Below are 18,846 nucleotides of genomic sequence, written 5' to 3'. Positions count from 1 at the left end.
GGACAGTTGCTCTTCGGGGGAGGGCTTTAGTGAACAGTCAGTTATTGCCACAGGCCGGTCTCCACCGAGTGCCTAGCCTTGCTGTACCTTCATGAACCATAACTAATGAAAGTAACCCTGGGTGCATTTGAACAGCCCACAGTGGGCGATGCCTTTGTGATCTGACAGTTTTATTTACATTTAGCCTGAAATATCTGAAGCAATGATGGTTTTTGTTGTCAGAGGATTGATTCGTGTGATTAAGGAATGAAATGAAGCTGTTAAAAATCACATCGTCACTTTCATTTTTATCTTTAAAAATGATCCTCACAAAGTCTCTTTCGGTTTCAAGGCAACAGAGACAGACGTACTGCTACTACTGCTGGCGTCACGACATGCAGATAGCTTTAGTTTTTTGTGCAACGTTTTCGATACATACCTCTGAAAATGTTGCTGCTACTTGATACAATAAAGGTGAATGGACTTTTGTTTGTGCTGCTTCAAACATTGAAAAAAATGACAAAACAGAATAGCAGAAATAATTTCTTTATTTTGGTCTAGTCAATTCAACGCTGCATGGTTGCAGCGGGTTCCCCCACTGAGTCATCATTGTCCCGATTTACGGCATTTACGTTTGGTAACCTTTTTAATCGGCGTCACCTTTTTATTCAGCGTCACCTTTTTATTCAGCGTCACCTTTTTATTCAGCTTCACCTCCACAGGGAAATGGTCGCTGATAGCCAATGTCTGAGAGAGAGAGAGAGAGAGAGAGAGAGATGTTATTGTATGTTTAATTTTCTGATGCTTTGGCAATACTGATTCTAAACTTTCATGCCAATAAAGCAAATTTGAATTGAATTGAATTGATAGAGAAAACGTTGTAGGTTTCTCCTGTGGCACAATTTGTAGTTGGTCCAGCTTCAGCAAAATGTCCTCGGTTCGACAGAAAACAGGTTTATTATGTTTTGTAAAACTCAAGTCATCAAAATACCCTTTTCACTTGCATCACTAAAGGACTACATACAGTACTGGTTTTACATGTTTCAGCATCATCAACCAAAACTGATGACCGTTTTCCAAGCATGTATGTGTGCAAGTATGTTTTAAAAAATAGTCAACCAAAAATAAAACTGGTTAAAAATTTTTTTTTAAACAACACAATTCGCTGCATTATTTGGGGCCCTGAGCCGAACTATTGCTCAGCTGGTCTGGGAAGTTATTCATAATTGACATACAACTAAATATTGTCTCCAGAGCACATAAACATCCCACACATACACTGAAGGCACAGCTTTCAGGAGCCATCCTCTGATTGAAGGACGACCCGCTGTAGCACCGAGCCAGAGCCTAGTTCTATGTCCGTTCTACTCCATTTATTTCTATGGTGAAAACATGAAAGTGTTAAACTGCTCTTAATAGACCCGGTCTTTTTGTAAATTGCAACTGATGTGAATTCTATCACAGAGAGTTAAAGCTAAAGTTGATTTTACCTCGTCCAAGGTGAGACCAAAGGCCGACATGAAGTTGTAGACCCCAGCACTGCCAGTCACTCCCTTCATCATGTCATCAGTGACCACAATCCTGCAGATACAGGAAGAGGAGTGGATTTTAGAGTCTGTACGTGTGTATGTGTGTGTGTGTGTGTGTGTGTGTGTGTGTGTGTGTGTGTGTGTGTGCATGCAAGTGTGTGTGTGTGTGTGTGTGTGTGTGTGTGCATGCAAGTGTGTGTGTGTGTGTGTGTGTGTGTGTGTGTGTGTGTGTGTGCACCTGTCATAAGGGAAGCCGGTTTTCACTGCAGTTTCCTGATCGTTGGTGATCAGCCAGTGGAAACTCTTGTTCGTGAAGAGGCGGATCTTCTTCCAGTCGGAGTCTTTTACGTAAGTGCCGCCAGCGTTGAAGTCGCCCAGCAGCACGATGTTCTGCAGGGAGAGGATACATAGTTTCAACCATCCCCATCTCATATTTTAACAAATTAATCATCCAGTTTTAAAAAAAAATAATTGTGTTTTCTGGAGGAGAACATTCACATTGGTGTTCAAGCGGGTGTTGACATCAGCCACCACGTCATAGAGGGCATCGATTTGCAGCACAGCCTTGAGTGGTGTGGTGTGCTGGGGGATCAGAACAAACTTCCCCACAGCTATAAAACAGGAGGAAGGAGAAAGGAGTGAGTGAACGAAGAGGGAAATGCGAGATGACAAGAGACAAGTTGATGTTTTGGATATGGCAGACATGATTCATACAACAAAAAAGTGAGCTCACTGTCTTTTAAATGTGGCAGCACAGAGTTGCCGGCCCTATTTGGCGGACATAAATACTGTATGGCAGTCAGAATTCTACTGAAGACAAAACATTTTTTAAAGGGGCCTTGGTGACCAACGGATCGTGACCTCAGAATCTCTCACACACGTCTGGTGTTTAGTTCTCAGTTGGTCGCCTAACGAGAGAGGCAATCTACATCACTGGCGTCCGACAGTGAGAAAGAGTTATTGCTCTCTGTTCTTTGCCGCACTCTTTCAGAGCCTACCGGTGTGTGTGGAGAACTCAACGATGAAGGGCGGCCGGCTGAAGCGACTGTAGCTACCGCCAGTGTTGTTGTAGGTGTAGTTTTCACCCACGGACACCATCCCCGCTCTGCAGAGGAAAGATAGTCCTTAACCACATCTCTCACTTCCTGTAAACACATTGCTTTTGAAGTAGTCTTCAAAAAGGGGTTAAAGTTCATCAACTCTTTCTTGTAGTCAGCTATTCACAGCATTGCTGGAGCATTTTCACAAGTTGTTTATCATCGTCGTTTATCGGTCCTGTGACCACTCGGGAGCAGCTTGACCGGTCCTGAATGTGTGAATGGATGAATGTAATGTGCAGATGTGTCATGGTTTTTGTTTTTTTTGCCCAACAAATTTACGTATAATTACCAAAGGAAGACTGTATTACTAAATACAGCTGGACCAAAACGTACTCTGTATTCACCAGTATTCTTTGCAGAAATTAGATTTCATGATGTGTTTGGTGTTTTTAAAGTGGGCTATTTATATAGTAGATAGTATGCTGGGCTATGCTGTATATTGTGCATGTTATGCAATTATGTGACATTCCATATAAAATGGGAATTTCAAATGCATTTTAATTTTTCACAACACATCTGCAAGTCATTTGCATTCAAAAAGGAACAGTGTGTAGGATTTTGGGGGATCTATTGGCAGAGTGATGTTTGTTGCATGTTTTCATCACCTGAAACTATGAATCGTTGCGTTTCTGTTAGCTTAGAATGAGTCTTTCATAGCTACATAGAGAGTGTGTCTTCTTCACGGAGTCCTCCGTGTTTCTACAGTAGCCCAGAATGGACAAACCAAACGCTGGCTTTTTGTGTTACCTGAAGGCGCCTGTAGTTTTCCGACATCCTTGTAAAAGGAGGGATGAGCGAAGAGGCGTTGAGTTGGTTTGAATCTGCAACCTCACCACTAGATGCTCCTAAATCCTGCACACTGGCCCTTTAAGTGCCTTTGTTGAGAAAATGCATTCGATGGCACGAAAAGCTGTCAAAAGTGTAGAGTTTTCTAGCACAGCATGTGACACATGATCACCCATATTTACCTTAAACTCTGATCTGCTAATATCTGTACTGAACCATCTTTCATAACAACCTGTGGTGGGGAGTAACCGTGTTATGTGGATTATGTTGTGGAACAATCTGTGGATTAATCTGTGGACTCTTTGAGTGTGTCGAGATAAACAGCGATACTTTTAGGAAGAAAGGAAGTTGTTTCACCAACTTGTACGAGGGAAATTGGATCAATAAAACCTGTTTTGCTTTCACCTACGAGCAGTGTGTGAGCTATGTGCATAGGACCAGAAACACGTGTCAACTTAAGGTTTACATTCTGCTGCAAGTTTTGGACGCTATACACATGTACAATTTGAGTTACTTGTACTTGAGTGTTTCCATTTCCTGTTACTAAATACGTCCGCCCCACTACATCTCAGAGGCAAATATTTACAATGAAGGTTTACTTCAGTTACTTTACTTAAGGTTACTTTTCAGATTGTGCTTTCACATAAAACATGTAACATACATTGTAACATGACGCATTGGTACAGATTAAACTGTCCAACAGTATATCAATTAGTTCAAATTGGCTCCACCAAGACCAGCTAACAATAATAATCTAGCATTGTAATCTATTACTCTGACAGGGCTCAGTCTACTGCATTATGTGGTTATACTTGTGATACTTTACGTTTTTCTGATAATACTTATGATGTTGAATGCTTGTAGTTGAGTATTTGAATTGTAATGTTGGCTACTTTTACATAAGTAGTTTTCTGGCACTAATCGCTGACAATAAGGACAAAGACACTGTGCAGATCGGAAGTATAACTTTAAAAGATAAATAGTTTGTTTTCTGGTCACTGATGTGGGGTCTCAATGGAGGATTCCTGCAGAGGATCGGTTGTTTTTGCCTCTCTCTGTTTACCTGTAGAGGAAGAGATATCTCTCCTTGTAGGAAGTATTACCCAGAGGGCCGCTGAGGATGCCCTTGTACGAGAAATCACGACACGCAGGACAACTGCGTAAACACACACAAACACACACAGATGTAGAGCATCATTTAGTTTGTCTCAAATCATAATGTGAGTTCATGAGCCGTCCAACTTAACTTCTACAGAAGGTCACTATATTCTGTGTGTAGTAATATAAGCACTATATAAGGTGTGTGGTTAGTCTAACTCTTTGACGGCGTACAGAGTTCTTGCTGCAGTGCCGTCTTATTATATTAGTGGTCTGTTTAGTTTCATTCCATTCAAGTAGAGTTCTCCTGAAACAAAGAGAAACAGAACTAAAAGAGGTGAACCAACATAACATCTCCTTTTCCACTCAAATTAAATAATCTGTGATGGTTATTGTTCTAGGTAATAAAGGGGTACTTCACTAATTCCTCACTTAAAAGCTTCACTGGTCATAACAGGGTTCAACGTTAATGTTGTTTTTTAATCACTTGCCCCCATATAACTTGTTTCATTTATTTAATCTTTGTTGTTATCAAATACTAACAAAGACCAAAGTCAGTAAATGAATCTGGAGTTTCTCCCACATCCTCTAACATCATTAAACTACTAAACTGTTTTAATACTAAACACATTTGAGGTGCTCGCTTGCGCTTCAGTTAACAGAACTTTGTCTTTACCCCCCATTTCCTCGCGCATGTGCGACTCTCATCAGAGATGGGGAGGAAGCAAATGGCTCCCCCCTTAGCTACTTCCATCGTCAGCTCCCGAAAATAAAAATTTGTTTCATTCTTTTTTTTACAATCGGGCAAGTGAGTTGCAAGATTTATTAGCCCGACGTGGCATTTTACTTGCCCCGGGCAAGCGGGCAACCCTTGTTGTTGAGTCCTGCATGGGAAGTACTACCTGTGTCTCCAGTGTCTCTGGAGGACACAATAAGCCCTGATGATGTCATAGTGATATATAGTGTCATCAGGGTAATATGAGTTTGGGCTTGGACAGTACAAACGGAAAACCTGCGTTATAAACTGGGCACATAGTATTTAAAAGACATGGACATTTACCATCCAATGAGGTTCTAAAGAAATTATAAATTGCTTAATGGTTGAATTATGGGAAATGTAGGATCCATTTTTATTTATTATAATTCTTTTTTAATCTCCTCTTGTGAATCCCCCAACTTTATGGATTTGAAAAAGAATAGCTGGAGTGCCCCTTTAATCTCCAAAAGCCTCTGAACAAAACAGTATTGTAACTAAATCTAACGACATGCTCATACTTCTAATGTGCTACCAGCTTATTGCAATTGAAGGGAGGCCAGATGTCGGGTAAACCTTGTGGTATTTTAACGTTACTCAGCGCTGTTCAAAATATATCCTCTTTATATCGATGAGATACAGTCTTAGAAAAAAGGAATATTGGATGCAAGAAAAAATAAAACATTTTCAGACCGTGCTGATGTAATTCATGAGAGTCGCGTCTTTGGATTTCTGGGGTCCAAATGTCTGGATGTTGAAGGCTCCCAGCAGCAGGGAGGTAGACAGATGCAGCAGGACCAACAAGAGGCCCAACACACACACCCAACGCATCCTGAGCCAAAGAGGTCACATTAGTGTGTATATTTAAAATACATCATTCTAAATCTTGATTGTATGACACATGGACAGTTAGCATGTAATAGTTATACTGCATGCTAGAGGAGTGTGAAAGACTCTCTGCCCTGCTGTGGGAGTCAGAGACGCACCAACACCTGCACCCCTGGACACACGCAGCAGGATCTCTATTCCTGCAAGTTTATCTCAAAGCGAGTCGGCAACCCGGCGTTTCATGTGTTGCTTTTTGCAGAAGCATCCTGTGTAAATTATTATTTCAGCAGGAGAATCATTATTCTGTTAGTAACATATTATTAAAGATCAAGCAAAACCAGTCCCTGTGTATAATGTTAGATAATTTGCAAGACTTGTTCTCCAACTGTGTAACAAAAATAGGTTCCAGATCATTAACGCTTAATACCTAGCCTTATTAAGTATGTTATGGAATTAAAAAATAGCAACATAAGACAATTTTTTAATTTTTTTCAGTGAGTCATTTTCAACATTTGTTGTCAGAATGATGAATACAGTTTGAGAACAAGAAGATACAATATAGCATGTAGACTCTACAGGATGATTGTTTCCTTGGCAACTATCATGTTTTTACCGAAAGATGTATAGATTTTAGTTGTTCTATTATCTCAATTTGCTTGCGTGCACAAAGCTGCCGTAAATAGGTCACTAAAAAATGACCGCCCCCCACCAGGTTTGGGCTGAGCCCCGAATGTTCACAACGTGTGGATCCGCCCCTGCTGTGTGACATTTAGAGTGTGTACTGCTAAATGAAATACATTTTCTGTCAGGTCCCATGTAAGGGTTGCATGCAAACACATTGAGCCTGACAGTAGATGAATGTGGAACTAGAGTGTGCAGATGATCAACAGAGGCTGTTTTTACCTGCGCCGTTCACAGCAGCAGTGAGAAGGCAACAGATGGTGAATATGTGATAAAGGAAGTTGATTTGAGGTCATATGTGATGAAATCTCTCTCCTCTATTGAGTCATGTTTAAATGGTTTTCACGCAAAAATGTAAAGTAATATCTCCCAGTAAAAACATGAGGTGAACCAAACTACAGCCTGGAAATATAATATGTGTCGTCTTAAGTCACACTTGTTTTCTGAAGGATAGACTTATTTATACACTTATTAATTTATCTGTTCAGAGGTAGATGCATTCTTAAATATAATCATGTAATATATGAACATCAATGTCATGTAGCGATCATAGTGGAACATGGTTGTTATGTTTCCTTCACATAAGATGGGACATTGCTGAGGTAGAAATAATTAAAGATAATTATTGACGGTAAAACATTTTATACTTTCATTAATAACTTAAGTTTCACATTGTTTCCAAATTCATTCATATTTCACAAGATGGGCAGAGATAGTGTGATGATGGGTGTGCCGTTATTGAGACCTCAGAAAATGTTCTATTGTGCTGTGATGGATGGAATCAGTAAGTGGCTTTTAGTGGTGGAATGAGGACATTTACTCAAGTAGGCCTACTGTACTTCTGAGGTACTTTTACTTGAGTATATCCATATCCATGCACCGTACATCCATCTTGTGCTTCTGTATATTTCTATTCCACTACAATTCAGAAGTACATATTTTTTACTCCACTTTATTTATTTGACAGCTTTAGTTACTTTGCAGCTTCAGATTGTAAATAAAATAAAAAATACTTTTATAAAATATGATGTATTAATATAGATCATGCTAAATCTCAGCATATATGAATAGCTACTACGTTTAGTTCTTTCAGTAAATAAGCTATATTTTGATGCTATTAGGACTACTTTTTTGAATGCATGACTTTTACTTGTAACAGAGTATTTATACATTGTGTCGCGTGTGGTGCTCCCGCACGTTCTAAAGAGTTTTAAAGAGAGAAACCTGTACGGGTCAATTATACCAAACAGTAATATATGACGAACAACAACACGATCAGTTGTTCATTCGTTTTCATTTTCTCGACCGCAAAACATGGATCTTAATTTTTTCTCTTGATTTTCATTAAATTTTCCCTCCACTCTCTATACCTACGTTATAGTTTAGTATAGTGCTCGGAGTGAGGTGTCCCCAGGTCTCCCCTACTTTAAGAATGCATGTGACTATGTGTGTGTGTGTGTGTGTGTGTGTGTGTGTGTGTGTGTGTGTGTGTGTGTGTGTGATGGTGTGAGCGTGCTGCAGCTTACCGCAGGGGCTGAACGATCTCCCCCTAGAGGAGACCCCTCTCTCTTGGTTTCGATGTCCCGTCCGGGATGGAAAAATGTAGCAAATAGTTATGTTTTCACTTGTTTATTTAATTCAATTCAAAGTATATTTATTTGGATTCCAATTCAGAGAAAAAGTGGTCTATTGACAACAAGTTTGCAACACCAGAAAAAGAATAAAACCTAAACCAGTGAGCAAAGTGTATTGCCAAAAAGTCCGGAGATTGGTTAAATTAATTTTAAATTGAACACAGGTTACGACCTGCCGCTCCCCCTTCTTCTGCCCTGATCTTCTAAAATCGAAGGTATTTATCATCAGCTGAGCAAGAGGCAGAGGAAGTCCAGCCCTCTCCTGTCTGTGTTGTGAGACAGCTCGGAGCACTGAACTCCGCCCGGACAGGCTATTGCTCTGGTCAGGACCTTATCTGACCCCCTTCCGTCTATTCTGACTTTAGTGACCCCCCCACTGTTACAAAGGACGTATGGCACATCTGCTCACTGTTAGGTACAAGACAATGGAAACATGATATCGCAGTAAAAAACAATTATACAGGTTTGTTGCCAAGCATGGATTATATAACAGAGTAAACTTTCAAATATATGTACTCTTTGGCAAGTTTATTTGACTGCTACCTTTATGAGGTATGAGCCCTATCCCTAAGCAATAAGTGGTAAAATATCAAGAATAATAATAATATATAGGTCATATGTTATAAAAGGTTACCTTTGTCTGTATGTGTTTGTGGCTAAAACGCATGAAACATCAAAAGAGGAACTGTATGTGTATACCTGGCTAAGCGCAGGCATCACCAGAAGAGGAACTAATACAGTTGGTCACAGATAATTCATGGTTCATCGTTTGGCCATCTGTTGTCATGCATGTGTGTGCGTTTTGCAATAGGTGTGTGTGTTCAATGCTTGGCCGTATGACTTTGCTATATGTTGATGTGTGTGTGTGTGTGTGTGTGTGTGTGTGTGTGTGTGTGTGTGTGTGTGTGTGTGTGTGTGTGTGTGTCGAACTGCACCATGTGTAGAACACTGTGTACAGCTGACGCCTGCTTTGGAGAGCCACAGATCCATATGGCTTCTCTAAGTTACATTTAACTAACAAGGATCACGGCAATAACAATATGAGTTTCAAGAGGTTTATTGCGTGATGGAATGATTGTTAGATTTAGGAAGCAGAAGGGGTAGAGGGATGAAGGGATGTAGGGAAGAAGAGGAGGGTAGAGAGGGTTGTAGAAAGAAGGTTGGGGGAGCGATGGGGGACCGTTGGTGTCTGGTGGCTGGCGGGAACGGGGGGAATGGAGACTGTAGAGTGGGGGCCGTCTCTTCGCAAGCTCTGGTGGTGCAGAGTCCCCCGTTGTTCCTGTAATCCTGCGAGAGAGAGAGAGAGACAAAAACGGGGTTGGGGGGAGGGTTCAGAAAACTGGGTCGAAGAGGAAGAATCAGAATCAGCTTTATTGGCCATGTATGCGTATACGCAAATAAACAAGAGAAATGTAAAAAAACATAAAACAAGGACAACCAAAAAAAGTAGAACAGATGTAAACATTTAACGTTTAACGACTATGTACAAATAAATATAAATATAGAATATCCAGAAGTATATATATATACTGTATATATATATGAACATAAACCTATACAACAATGACAGTGGAATTGAGGTGATAGTGCAAATGGAGGTAGCAGTGCAGTATAACTGATTAATTGTTCATCAGAGTGACGGCCAGTGGAAAGAAGCTGTTCCTGTGTCTGGTGGTTTTGGCGTACAGAGCTCTGTAGCGCCTACCAGAGGGGAGGAGTTGGAACAGCTTGTGTCCAGGGTGTGATGGGTCTGCAGTGATCTTTCCAGCCCGTTTCCTGACTCTGGAGGTGTACAAGTCCAGGATGGAGGGCAGGCTGGCACCAATGATTCTCTCTGCAGACCTGACAATCCGTTGTAGTCTGTTTCTGTCCTGTTTAGTGGCCGATCCAAACCACACAGTGATAGAGGAGCAGAGAACAGACTGGATGGTGGTTGAGTAAAACAGAATCAGCAGCTCCTGCCGGGCCTTTTTCCTGACGGTGTCGATGTTGTAGGCCTACTTCAGACCCTGGGAGATTGTGAATCCCAGAAACCTGAAGGTCTCCACCACAGACACTGTGCTGTTGGGTATGGTGGTGTTGGGGGGCTCCTCTTGAAGTCCACTGTCGAGCAGGGCCGAGATCCTTCTTGTGGCACTGGCAGTCAGCGGCACCTCAGTGGCACCTCAGTGGCAAGCGTCAGTCAGGTGCCACAACTGTGGCAGGCGAGCGGCACGTTTTTATATATATTATTTTAAATGATAATAAAACGGATGATTTATTTTCATTATTTTAGCCGATTGTTGTAAATGACTATAAAAGTAACCAGCAAAATCATACTTCAATAAAATGAATGAGAAACCAAAAAGTACAACGTGGTTACTCTAAGGATGTATACAGAGAACGGGTAAATAAAACTGATTTACGGAAGCTGACCTCTCGTAACAACAATGGGTGTTCTCAGGAAATGTGGATCCGCCCGCTCAGCTCGGCAGCTTCTTAACGGGTGCCGAACTAGTGCCGCTCGCCTGCCACACGATGTCCTGCAGGGAGAGGATACATAGTTTCAACCACCCACCATCTCGTATTTTTAACAAATTAATCATCATTTGTACTCTTTTTTTCCTGTGTTTTCTGGAGGAGAGCATTCACATTGGTGTTCCAGCGGGCGCGAACATCAGCCGCCACGTCATAGAGGGCGTCGGCTTCCTTCACAGCGGAGTCTGGAGAGGTGTGCTGGGGGATCAGAACAAAGTTCTTCACAGCTATGAAAAAGGAGGAAGGAGTGAATGAAGTGTATTTAAGAAAAATTATTAAATCATAAAACAGCTATAACTTTGTGATTCTGTTTAGGCCAGCAGAGAAGGCCTTGCAGGCCCTGATGGCCCACCACTGTTAGGATCATGTGAGCTCGGGCTTGGACAGTATAAACTGAAAACATGCGTTACAAACTGGGAAAGTAGAATTTAAAAACCATGAATATTTACCAGGCAAGGAGGGTCTGGAGGAATTATAAAATGATAATGGTTGCATTGTGGGAAATGTAGGATGCATTTTTCTTGTTTCTTTTGTTTTTGTATTTAATCTACCTCTTGTGAGTCTCCCCAAACTTTACGGATGTGAAAAAAAATAAAATTCCCTGAGTGCTCCTTTAATCTCCATTGGTAGTTGGTGCTCATCAACTTATTGCAATGGAAGGGAGGCAACATGTGGGCTCAACTTTTACTAAGCGAAGACCTTTCAGGCTTTTCAGACTCTGTCGTGTCTCACAACAGTGCTGTGGTATTGAGTAATGCAATACAAAAAAAAAGAACACCTCGGTGGAAAACACATAATCAGCAGTTTTGAGATGTCGTGTTGTATAACGAGATAAAACAAGTTCAGCTGTATCGGGCCAAAGTTAACTACAGAGATAAGCAAGGTCTATAGATGCCTTATTGGGAGTATTGGTTAACAATCCAATGCTGGGTCGCTTTATAGAGAGAAGGCAAGGCCAGAACTCAGTATATAATCTCTGTTAAAAAATCATAAAAATGTCAAGAGCACTATTAAACAGAGGATTGGAAGTTATTCTGATGTTTATCATTTGCAGTTGCAAGTACTTGCATTCAACGATTTTGAGACCAGAAACAGTTTTCTATTTGTATTTAAATATGCCCTGATGTATTGTAGTTTATACAACAGTAGAGGATTTGTGTCTATATGTAGGAGTATTCAGTTTTCTAAATCTAAATGTACAGTTTTATATCTTTATGCTGTTTGTATAAAGGGAAAATGATAACTCCACAACCCACCTTTGCACACATTAATTGCACACTCAGCCTATTCAGTCTTTGAATTTACATTCATATATAATTCAGTTTATTGTCTTTTGAGATAATAACAAAAAGTGCTTCGTCATTGCACGTGTGAATAAATCAATGGAATATGAAAAACCTGTTTTTCACCGAATGAGGAAGGGGGATGCGACCTCATCCCTCGTCTCACAGCTCTGCCGCTGTCTGAGCTCAGTGATTGGCGGAAATGCGTGGAGTGACGTAACGTGTGTCACGAGCTCCGGCAAGGGTATAAAACCGCGGAGCGAGACGTTTACCATTCACACCAGGGAGAGAAACCACAAGGAGTTCTTGCTTCAACAGTGTTTGAACGGAACTTCTTCCTTCGTCCCGCGTACTACTTCTTCTACTCTGCATTCCGGACACGACAAACCTTTATTACTTGAACACTACCGAGAAAGTCGTCGTTAAGCTATTTTTTGGACCGTTTTGCTAAGAAAACAAGAGAAGAAACCCGCAAGAAACGCCAGCTACAATGGAGTCTCAGGTCCGTCAGAACTACCACCGCGACTGCGAGGCCGCCGTCAACCGGATGGTCAACATGGAGCTGTTCGCCTCTTACACCTACACTTCCATGGTGAGAAGAACACTTCAATTTATTGTATCTTCGTAGTATATATTAATGTATGATAAGTATCTGCATCTATTGTATGTCTTGATATAAAAGAATAAATATAAAATACAATTGTCATTAAATTGATTGTGTTTTATAAGTAATGCAGTATGGCAGCACTGTTTCTCTGCATCTCTCACTTGTTTATCTGATGGTTGCCAGATAAGGAGTGTTTTATCCCCCACTCACCACATTGAGTCAAACATGCTGAGTCATGTTTATGCTGTTTTTTTTAACTTATTCAAACATGATGCTGGTCTGTGTCCAAACTAACTAGACCTTTCAAAACCATGACTCATGTGCCTGACCACTACTTTGTTGCCTGTTTGTCACAACCTTTTTATTTATTTTTTAAATAATGGTGACGTCTGCTAATCACAGTTCTAACCTCTGCTCTTCCTCCCCTCTTGTCCCTTGTTTACAGGCCTTTTACTTCTCCCGTGACGATGTGGCCCTCGAAGGCTTCGCCCAGTTCTTCAAGGAGAACAGTGACGAGGAGAGGGAGCACGCCCAGAAGCTGCTGGCCTTCCAGAACAACAGGGGAGGACGCATCTTCCTCCAGGACCTGAAGGTCGGTACACACTGGAGGACTGGCCCCGTTGAGACGTGTCTTGCAGCACCCTGTCTGTCTAGGACAAATAAACTGGGATTAACCTGCAGCAGTGGGACACTCTGTCCCTCCCGTTTACCACCAATTATTATCATGACCGTTCAGTCTGCTATAATTGAATGTTTTTCCCTCCGTAGAAACCAGACCGTGATGAGTGGGGCAGCGGGCTGGAGGCCATGCAGTGCGCCCTGCAGCTGGAGAAGAACGTCAACCAGGCCCTGCTGGACCTGCACAAACTGGCTTCTGACAATGTCGACCCTCATGTAAGTGTGAATTAGTGCCGCGTGGTCTGCCAAAGACGGTCCCGGCTACACCACAAACTCGTGTGCTCTAGCATTCGTCTGTACGCGTAGTAATCTCTCTCTCTCTCTCTCTCTCTCTCTCTCTCTCTCTCGTCTCCGTTCCTCAGATGTGCGACTTCCTGGAGACCCACTACCTGAACGAGCAGGTGGAGGCCATCAAGAAGCTGGGCGACTACATCTCCAACCTCTCCCGCATGGACGCCAACAAAAACAAGATGGCGGAGTACCTGTTCGACAAGCACACCCTGGGGGCAAAGAGCTAAATATGCAAAGTCTCAGGGTTGAGCCTGGAGGGAAGATGTGGCACACAGGCTTTAAACGCACCCTTCTGCTCCAGTGAGCGTGAATTTAAATCTACTCTGCTTGACCTGTGGAGTTGATGAGTTCTGGTGGTGTCACCGGTTTTTTTTAAATGTCATTTAAGGATAGATATTTATAAGGTGGTGACTTTGCCCTCATTACCTATAAATCTCCTCTTGTGTGACATTTGAATGACTGTTTCTGATCTGTTAATCTGAATAAACATGTTGAGCTGGACTCTGTTGTCTGATCTGCATCTGTTACGCACCCTTTTCATATTGACTTAAAAGCTGTTATGTTTACACACCATCGTTTATTAAACCAAAGTGCTGGTTAGTAGTCGGTAACTCCTAAATGGAGCTAATCTGTAACTCTTTCCCTTATAAAGTGTACATGCTCATGAATGACTGCACCGCCTTTAAATCTACAATAACTGCCATCAAGTCACCAGAGCTTTACTCTCTGGTTTTTCCTTCTCAGCAGGACATTTATATTTATTTTCCACACAGTTCAACAAAGTGAAAGTCCTGATTCCTCCCAGGCTACATTTTCTTTTATTACTGAATAAACAAAGGAATTCTGAAACGGCACACTGCCACATAACTGTTAATTATGAAATCCTCAAATGATTTTAAGAGTTTAAATTGCATGTTTTTATTGCCCTGCATTGTTGGAAGGAACACCTGTGTACAGAATATATAATATATTTTGTTTATACAAATTTGGCACTAGGGGCTCTGTACAGCAGGGTCTGAAATTCTTTTTTTTATTTTTTTTTTTTTTACTGTGGCAGCCAAGTATTTAAAGAAATAACTTTCAAAGCATTTAGAAATGATTCATTGCTGAGTGTCATTCATGAAATAGTTTATGTCACAAAAAGCAATCAATCATGACAGTTTGTTGGAATTTGATTTCCACCAATCATTTGACAATGATAGTATGTCATATAGTGTCCTGGCATTTGGTTGTAGTTTCCTGTTATAGTTTGATAAGTTCACTCACCGTCATGATTGGTTTAAAGAATCCTTATAGTAGAGCCCTGCATGGGAAGTACTACTTTAAATACCTCTCAAAACAGCTGTATGATGTCTTCAGTGCCACTGGAGGAGAGCATTACCCCCATGATGTCATAGTGATGTCATTAGGATCATGTGAGCTCGGGCTTGGATAGTATAAACTGAAAACATGCGTTACAAACTGGGAAAGTAGAATTTAAAAGCCATGAATATTTACCAGACAAGGAGGGTCTGGAGGAATTATAAAATGATAATGGTTGCATTGTGGGAAATGTAGGATGCATTTTTCTTGTTTCTTTTGTTTTTGTATTTAATCTACCTCTTGTGAGTCTCCCAAAACTTTACGGATGTGAAACAAAATAAAATTCCCTGAGTTCTCCTTTAATCTCCATTGGTAGTTGGTGCTCATCAACTTATTGCAATGGAAGGGAGGCAACATGTGGGCTCAACTTTTACTTAGCACTGTTCAAATATATATCGTCTTTACACTTCAAATGTGGGTTCTTGTAATGAGACACAGTCTGAGAAAGAAAGTGAAGAAAGAGAGAAAGAATAAAGTATATATATATATATATACACAGTTCCCGACCGTGCTGATGATGTTCATGAGAGTCGTGTTGGAGGATTTCTTGTCTCCAAATGTCTGGATGTTGAAGGCTCCCAGCAGCAGGGAGGTAGACAGATGCAGCAGGACCAACAAGAGGCCCAACACACACACCCAACGCATCCTGAGCCAAAGAGGTCACATTAGTGTGTATATTTAAAATACATCATTCTAAGTCTTGATTGTATGACACATGGACAGTTAGCATGTAATAGTTATACTGCATGCTGGAGGAGCCTGAAAGACTCTCTGCCCTGCTGTGGGAGTCAGAGACGCACCAACACCTGCACCCCTGGACACACGCAGCAGGATCTCTATTCCTGCAAGTTTATATAACTCTGAGTCGTTTCATGCGCTGCTGTTTGCAGAGAGGGTCCTGGGTAAAATATTACCTCCGGCATTGCAGGAGATTACATTATCCTTTTACTGTGGTTACGTTGGTGCGGAGGTGATTCAGGGTGCAAAGGTTGTAAAACATCATCAGCTCGAGTGTGGTGGTGTTTTGTATTGGTGATCCAACATAAAATGTGACTGTAAGTTACATTTAGTCAGTCAGATTAAAAACCATATACTGTGTTCCTGTGACATCAAGTAGGATCTGTGCATAGTGTTGGATCGCCTGCAAGAAAGATGATTCTCCGCAACAACAAACAGGTTTATAGTTTTGTTGTTCTGAAGCCAACAACAATCCACATCCTATTTTGTATCTAATTTTTCTCCAACTGTTTTACAAAAATAGGTTTCAAGAATACTCTAAATTCCACCCACATATCTATGCAAGGAGAGAGGGGAAACTTATAGAATGATACACTTGTTTGGGGGACTTCGTGACACTAGTTGAAAAATGCATCTGCATTCGGTGTCACATGTTCATTTGTGTCAATTGTGCTAAGATGGTTGAGTACAGCTCCCTGCAGCAGCTCACCTTCACTGTTCAACCAGCAAGCTGGTGGAACACTCACTATAATAAGTAGTTTGTTTGTTTCACTCATGTAGCAGAAAGGAACAACTGCATTCTGTTGCTAACCCTGTGTTGGACAATGACAATAACTTAACCTTGAACCTTGACAGACACCAGTGATTCAGTGACATAAATGTTTTCTCTCCAAATTTCTAAATACTTTATTTAAAGTAACATCAATCCGTTCCAATTTACCATCAAACCATATTTTGTGAAATATTCAGTATGCTAGTTAGCCAAAGCTTCACAGACCTGCTGTGCCCAGTTACGGTTGCTAAGCGGTGATTGGACAGTTGCTTTTCGGGGGAGGGCTTAAGTGAACAGTCAGTTATTGCCACAGGCCGGTCTCCACCGAGTGCCAAGCCTTGCTGTACCTTCATGAACCATAACTAATGAAAGTAACCCTGGGTGCATTTGAACAGCCCACAGTGGGCGATGCCTTTGTGATCGAACAGTTTTATCTTTAAAAATGATCCTCATAAAGTCTCTTTCGGTTTCAAGGCAACAGAGACAGACGTACTGCTACTACTGCTGGCGTCACGACATGCAGATAGCTTTAGCTTGTTGTGCAACGTTTTCAATACATACCTCTGAAAATGTTGCTGCTACTTGATACAATAATGGTGAATGGACTTTTGTTTGTGCTGCTTCAAACATTGAAAAAAATGACAATAAAACAGAATAGCAGAAATAATTTCTTTATTTTGGTCGAGTCAATTCAATGCTGCATGGTTGCAGCGGGTTCCCCCACGCAGTCATCATTATTCCAATTCATCGTGGAGGTCTCTGCAACGGTTTTGGCACTCATGATTCAGGTACCCTTTTACTTCAGCTCCACCTCCACAGGGAAATGATCGCTGACAGCCAATGCCTGAGAGAGAGAGAGAGAGAGAGAGAGAGAGAGAGAGAGAGAGAGAGAGAGAGAGAGAGAGAGAGAAAACATTGTAGGTTTCTCATGTGGCACAATTTCTAGTTGTCCCAGCTTCAGCAAAATGTCCTCGGTTAGACAGAAAACAGGTTTATTATGTTTTGTCAAACTCAAGTCATCAAAATACCCTTTTCACTTGCATCACTAAAGGACTACATACAGTACTGGTTTTGCATGTTTCAGCACCATCAACCAAAACTGCTGTTAAATTTAAAAAAAATTTAAATTCACTGCATTATTTGGGGCCCTGAGCCGAACTATTGCTCGGCTGGTCTGGGAATTTCCAGTATTAAACCTTCCATAAAATCTGATTATTTGGTGAGTTTTAGAGGTGCGTGGAGGTGGACTTTGATACACTGATGTGTAATTATGAATCCCACTGCTCTTCTTGGCAAAACCGCCCTGTGTAGCTGGTGACAATGTTAGGGTTAGGCATTAGACCTTTACTAGTTTGGGCCAGTACAACCCATTGGTCAGGACATAGAACCTGAACAAATCAGGCTACCAGTACCTCGGTGAGCATGGTTGCTGGCCAATCCTTGCGTTTGAATGGCTGCGCAGGGCGGGTCTTGCCAAGAAGAGCAGTGGGATCCATAATAACGCCTTACTGACACCTCCTCGTGTTCAGAATCTGTTGCACCTGTAACCTCCCAACAGTGATGTCACTGTGCATTGACCAAGCCGTCACTATACTTCTACATCACTGCTGCAAGGAGAAAACCATTGAAATGGAATAGGAGTAGAACGCAATGAACGGTTTTGTGTTCATTTGACCAGTATAAAAGAAAACTGTGATTATTGATAGTTATGCTAGCTTGTCCTTCCCTGGAGTGGCGGGGAGTAAGGCGGAGTAAGACCCAGAGCTGCCGCTGGCCTCCAGCCTGCAGCTCAGCTCATATTCTGTAACCAGTGTAGCATTAAAGCATGATGGAGCTAGCAAGCTAGCCACTTAGTCAGCTGTCCACTAGTTAGCTAGCTAGCTAGTTAATGCTGGTTACAATAAATGATCCATGACAATAGCGATGTGCTTTCCTACGCTGTGACAAGAGGATGAAACATTAAGTGGTTTGTAGGATTTTATCACAGCAAGGAGCTACTCTTAAATACTCTGTTCTTTTTCATGATCAAATAATTGCTTTTACAAACAGATATAGAATTTAAAAAACAAAAAATCTGGATTAGAAATTATTCATAATTGAGATACAACTAAATATTGTCTGTAGAGCAGCAACTGTAATGTTTATGTGGCGGGGCCTTCGGGGGGAAATTAAGGAACCAACAACGCCACCTGGGGAATTACACCCCAGG

General features: G+C 41.4%; 2 protein-coding genes across 2 annotated transcripts in view; one reads left to right on the top strand and one right to left on the bottom strand.

Annotated features, from left to right (window-relative positions):
- Positions 1-12,477: 12,477 nt before the first annotated feature.
- LOC142940378 (ferritin, spleen middle subunit-like) lies at positions 12,478-14,266 on the top strand. The gene is made up of 4 exons (XM_076083073.1): positions 12,478-12,781; positions 13,242-13,388; positions 13,565-13,690; positions 13,837-14,266. Exons 1-4 carry the CDS (start codon positions 12,680-12,682, stop codon positions 13,990-13,992), a joined length of 531 nt encoding a protein of 176 aa, XP_075939188.1. The 5' UTR covers positions 12,478-12,679; the 3' UTR covers positions 13,993-14,266.
- Positions 14,267-17,433: 3,167 nt separating this feature from the next.
- The window catches only part of LOC142945224 (deoxyribonuclease-1-like), a 60,437-nt gene continuing 59,024 nt past the window's right edge, over positions 17,434-18,846 (bottom strand). The window contains exon 8 of the mRNA XM_076086642.1: positions 17,434-17,481. Within this exon, the coding sequence (XP_075942757.1) occupies positions 17,434-17,481 (48 nt within the window). The remainder of the gene's footprint in view (positions 17,482-18,846) is intronic.

This window comes from Anarhichas minor, unplaced genomic scaffold (genome assembly GCF_050575085.1).
Source record: "Anarhichas minor isolate MPS153535 unplaced genomic scaffold, ASM5057508v1 ptg000007l, whole genome shotgun sequence".
NCBI lineage: Eukaryota > Metazoa > Chordata > Actinopteri > Perciformes > Anarhichadidae > Anarhichas > Anarhichas minor.
Note: the sequence above shows the minus strand (reverse complement) of the source record. Positions and strands in the feature narration are given on the sequence as shown.

Excerpts from the sequence above, each read along its gene's own strand:
- LOC142940378 (XM_076083073.1), top strand. The coding sequence starts at position 12,680 with ATGGAGTCTCAGGTCCGTCAGAACTACCACCGCGACTGCGAGGCCGCC. Across the intron at positions 12,782-13,241 it reads CTTACACCTACACTTCCATG|GCCTTTTACTTCTCCCGTGA; the intron begins GTGAGAAGAACA and ends CCTTGTTTACAG. Across the intron at positions 13,389-13,564 it reads TCTTCCTCCAGGACCTGAAG|AAACCAGACCGTGATGAGTG; the intron begins GTCGGTACACAC and ends TTCCCTCCGTAG.